This window comes from Cyprinodon variegatus, unplaced genomic scaffold (assembly GCF_000732505.1).
Source record: "Cyprinodon variegatus isolate N-32 unplaced genomic scaffold, C_variegatus-1.0 Scaffold1795, whole genome shotgun sequence".
NCBI classification, from domain to species: Eukaryota; Metazoa; Chordata; class Actinopteri; order Cyprinodontiformes; family Cyprinodontidae; genus Cyprinodon; species Cyprinodon variegatus.
In genome coordinates this window covers 36772-40789 of record NW_015152248.1, presented here as the reverse complement: position 1 = coordinate 40789, position 4018 = coordinate 36772, and the positions used below count along the sequence as shown (strand labels likewise).

The following is a 4018-nucleotide window of genomic DNA, read 5'->3' as shown; positions in this document are numbered from 1 at the left end:
TGGAGCGAAGCTAACTGTGTGCAGCGGGGCTAACTGCGTGGAGCGAGGCTAACTGTGTGCAGCGAGGCTAACTGCGTGGAGCGAGAATAACTGCGTGCAGCAAGGCTAACTGCAGTAAATGTTTGATTGGTTTTTGGTATAAGTCTAATTTGAAGTTAACGAGCCTCCTGGAAAAAAACTCCACCAGCCGCCAATGATATAGAGCTACAGGTAGTCACTGTGCTGACCTGGTGTTTACCACACCCAACATGGATAATAAAGGAAAGAGTTTCAGGAGATTAGAAAGAAAATTATAAACAATCATGTTAAAGGTAAAGGTTATAAGACCATCTCCAAGTAATCCTATGTTCATATATATATATATATATATATATATAAATAAATAAGCTGGTTGTAACGACTTCATCTGGTTTTTGGGTCATATATAAATATATATAAAAAAATGAACCCTCCAGCTCCCACTGAGTTTTCATGTTATATTTAATCCGTCAGTAGAGCATAAATATCTCAGGTTCAAATGAAAACCTTTTTATTGTGTGTTTCTAACTCCGTGGCGGTAACGCCATCCCTCTGCTGGAACAGACAGAGCAGCGGTTGAATCACGCACCGTGCCGTCATGGCCGTCCTCTCCCGACTCTTCGCCGCTGATGTACTCGTCTTTCTCCCCTCCTCTCATCTTCTGCTCATCTGTGAGGTCGACAGAAAGACACAATGAGCAGCATACATCCCCCCCGTCCCCTCTTATTAACACATGACAGCAGCAGGAGCGGCGATGGGACGATTGAGGACGCGCCGCTCTGATCCTCTGAGGTTAATAGTTCTCACAGTTCAGTAATTCTCTCATTAATGACGAGCTTAAATTCTTTCCCTCAGAGCGAATCCTGTCCTGATAGTCGCTGGTTTGTCCCACACTGTGAGAACGGAGAGTCCACTGATGGATGTGCTTTATAAGAACATTACTATAGCTCTATATTCAAGTAGCCAATCAGACGACAGCAAAGTCATGTCAGGAGCTCATTGTGTGAGGAGATGATTTCATTGATTATCAGCTGCAGATGGGCGGATCTATGTTTGCAGATTTCCAGGGATTGTCACGTCAGCAGCCTCTAAAGTTCAATAAAAACCAGGTTGTGATTCTGCAGAGAAGCTGCTGGCTGGGATGGAAGGAGCCTAACCCTAACCCCTAACCCCTAACCCTACGCCTAACCCCTAACCCAGCAAAGATGTGAGGAGGTCAGGCAGCAGCTGCTGCAGAAAGCTGAGCCCAAAGAGAGGAAGGAGAAACTGAGCTTCTACTCAGGATGCAAAAAACTTCAAAATTCATTTACTTATTTCCAGATTTTTATTCTCATTCCACCGTCACCAGAGCATCAAAATTCACTCTCTGCATTTAACCCCTCCCTTTGGGGAGCAGGGGGCTGCCATCGTGCGGCGCCTAGGGAGCATGTAGGGTTAAGGGTAACATCTGGATTCTGAGCTCTATGCTCTAACCACTAGAACACCACTCCCCTGTGTAAATAAGTCCATATTTCTTAAATTAAGTGTATTTAATTAGAGTCGGTAAATAAGATAGTTTGCTCAATGGAATCATTATTTTTGCACTTAAAATTAAATCGTTTTTTCTTATTTTAAATGTAAATGTCTGGATCCATTTCCAGAGTGTCTCACTTACCTCCTCAATTCCAGGAAAAAATGACTTATTTTTGTGGAAAAATTACTTGTTTTAAGACAAAAATGACTTATTAAAAAAAAAAAAAAAGACTTGTGGGGAAAAAAGTTACTTATTAAAAAAAATGACTTATTTAAATTCCCAGGAGTCCCCCCCCCCCAGTCTGCTTCTGGATGTTTAATCAGGGATTAATCCAGAAAAACTGGTCTGCCCTTCAGCTCTAAAGATGTTGATTCATTATCACGACCTGTTCTTTTAAAAGTGCAGCCTTGAAAAATAGTAAATGTTAATTTTACAGTTCTAACATTTTTTTATTTTTATTTTAAGTGCATGTAGCCTTTTTTTTTAACCACACATGGACCGCTTACTGTGATTGGATAGTTTTCAGGAAGTCCCGCCTCTTGAGACGGTGGCGTTTGCTTCCTGGTTGTGGCTAGTAACGTTAGCAAAGCATTTTCAGGCTAATAGCTGCTCTGATCGGGAGTTAATATCCCAAAGCCATCTGTCATCAACTTTNTTTTTATTCTCATTCCACCGTCACCAGAGCATCAAAATTCACTCTCTGCATTTAACCCCTCCCTTTGGGGAGCAGGGGGCTGCCATCGTGCGGCGACCCGGGAGCAGCGTGGGGTTTAGGGTAACATCTGGATTCTGAGCTCTATGCTCTAACCACTAGAACACCACTCCCCTGTGTAAATAAGTCCATATTTCTTAAATTAAGTGTATTTAATTAGAGTCGGTAAATAAGATAGTTTGCTCAATGGAATCATTATTTTTGCACTTAAAATTAAATCGTTTTTTCTTATTTTAAATGTAAATGTCTGGATCCATTTCCAGAGTGTCTCACTTACCTCCTCAATTCCAGGAAAAAATGACTTATTTTTGTGGAAAAATTACTTGTTTTAAGACAAAAATGACTTATTAAAAAAAAAAAAAAAGACTTGTGGGGAAAAAAGTTACTTATTAAAAAAAATGACTTATTTAAATTCCCAGGAGTCCCCCCCCCCCAGTCTGCTTCTGGATGTTTAATCAGGGATTAATCCAGAAAAACTGGTCTGCCCTTCAGCTCTAAAGATGTTGATTCATTATCACGACCTGTTCTTTTAAAAGTGCAGCCTTGAAAAATAGTAAATGTTAATTTTACAGTTCTAACATTTTTTTATTTTTATTTTAAGTGCATGTAGCCTTTTTTTTTAACCACACATGGACCGCTTACTGTGATTGGATAGTTTTCAGGAAGTCCCGCCTCTTGAGACGGTGGCGTTTGCTTCCTGGTTGTGGCTAGTAACGTTAGCAAAGCATTTTCAGGCTAATAGCTGCTCTGATCAGGAGTTAATATCCCAAAGCCATCTGTCATCAACTTTATAAAAAGAAAAGTCTTAACAGTCGCTGCTAACTGATCGCAAACATAAATATCTGCGTTCAAACATCACTTTCCTCGATTAAGCTAATGTTAGCTTAGCTCATGTTCCAAATTTAACACTAATTCTCACTTTAGAGCAAATACTGTCAGAAAACATTGATGACTGTGATCAACTAAGTTATTTAATGACTCAACTAATGTTAAAGAGAGATTAGCCCGAAGCATGCTAATGCTACTAGCCACAAACAGGAAAACTACCATTTCAAGAGTTATGTACTTTCTTTTTTTTCCACACATGGTGAAAAAAAAGTAGAAAAAAAAAAGGGCTAATCTTTTATTTCTAGGTGGATCATCTCAATCAGTGGTCCTCCTAACTGTCAATCATTCTGGTGATGTGTTTATGTAAGGCCCTCCTACATGCTAGCCCCCGTTAGCTAGCGTTTTCTTTCAGGCGTATATCTGTGGTGAGCTACGGTTTCAGTCATTGAAGCTCAGCTTTCCCACAGCGGCTCTTTGAAAATGGCCGACGGTCGGAAGAGAAAAAAGAAAGGCGTCAGAAGAGGCAGATGTATCCCAGAATGCTTTGCACGGAGATTCTGTTAGAAATTCTGTCTAATTTCAGATCTAATGAACAAATGAACTGAATGACACATGAGGAAAGACGCCTGAACTGCAAACATTTTTTTATCTCAGTCTTTTTTTTTTCTTAAATTGACTCTATGCAGTAATCAGACTGACCAGAGACCAGGTCCCCGTTGCTGTGGGCTTTGCTCTGACTCTCCTCGTCGCTGGGAACCGATGACACCTGCTTGGCAGAGGTGCAGCCCATCTCCTCCTGAACGGCTCTCCTCCTCAGCCCGAAGCATGACAGGCACCCCTGGGGGGGGGGGGAAGGAAAGTGATGGTGTAGATCAGGGGTAACCAATTAAAAATCAGTGGGCTCCCAATAAACAAATTCATCAACCACTAAAAGTCCGGAGACAATT

At 41.0% G+C, this 4018-nt stretch overlaps 1 protein-coding gene across 1 annotated transcript in view; it reads right to left on the bottom strand.

Moving 5' to 3' along the window:
* Nucleotides 1-4018, bottom strand: part of LOC107104564 (uncharacterized protein C1orf21 homolog) — a 10939-nt gene that overhangs the window by 2292 nt on the left and 4629 nt on the right. Inside the window, exons 2-3 of the mRNA XM_015404583.1 lie at nucleotides 3771-3909; nucleotides 608-687 (exon numbers count right to left, since the gene is read on the bottom strand). Coding sequence (XP_015260069.1) covers nucleotides 608-687; nucleotides 3771-3861 — 171 coding nt within the window. The 5' untranslated portion in view covers nucleotides 3862-3909. The remainder of the gene's footprint in view (nucleotides 1-607; nucleotides 688-3770; nucleotides 3910-4018) is intronic.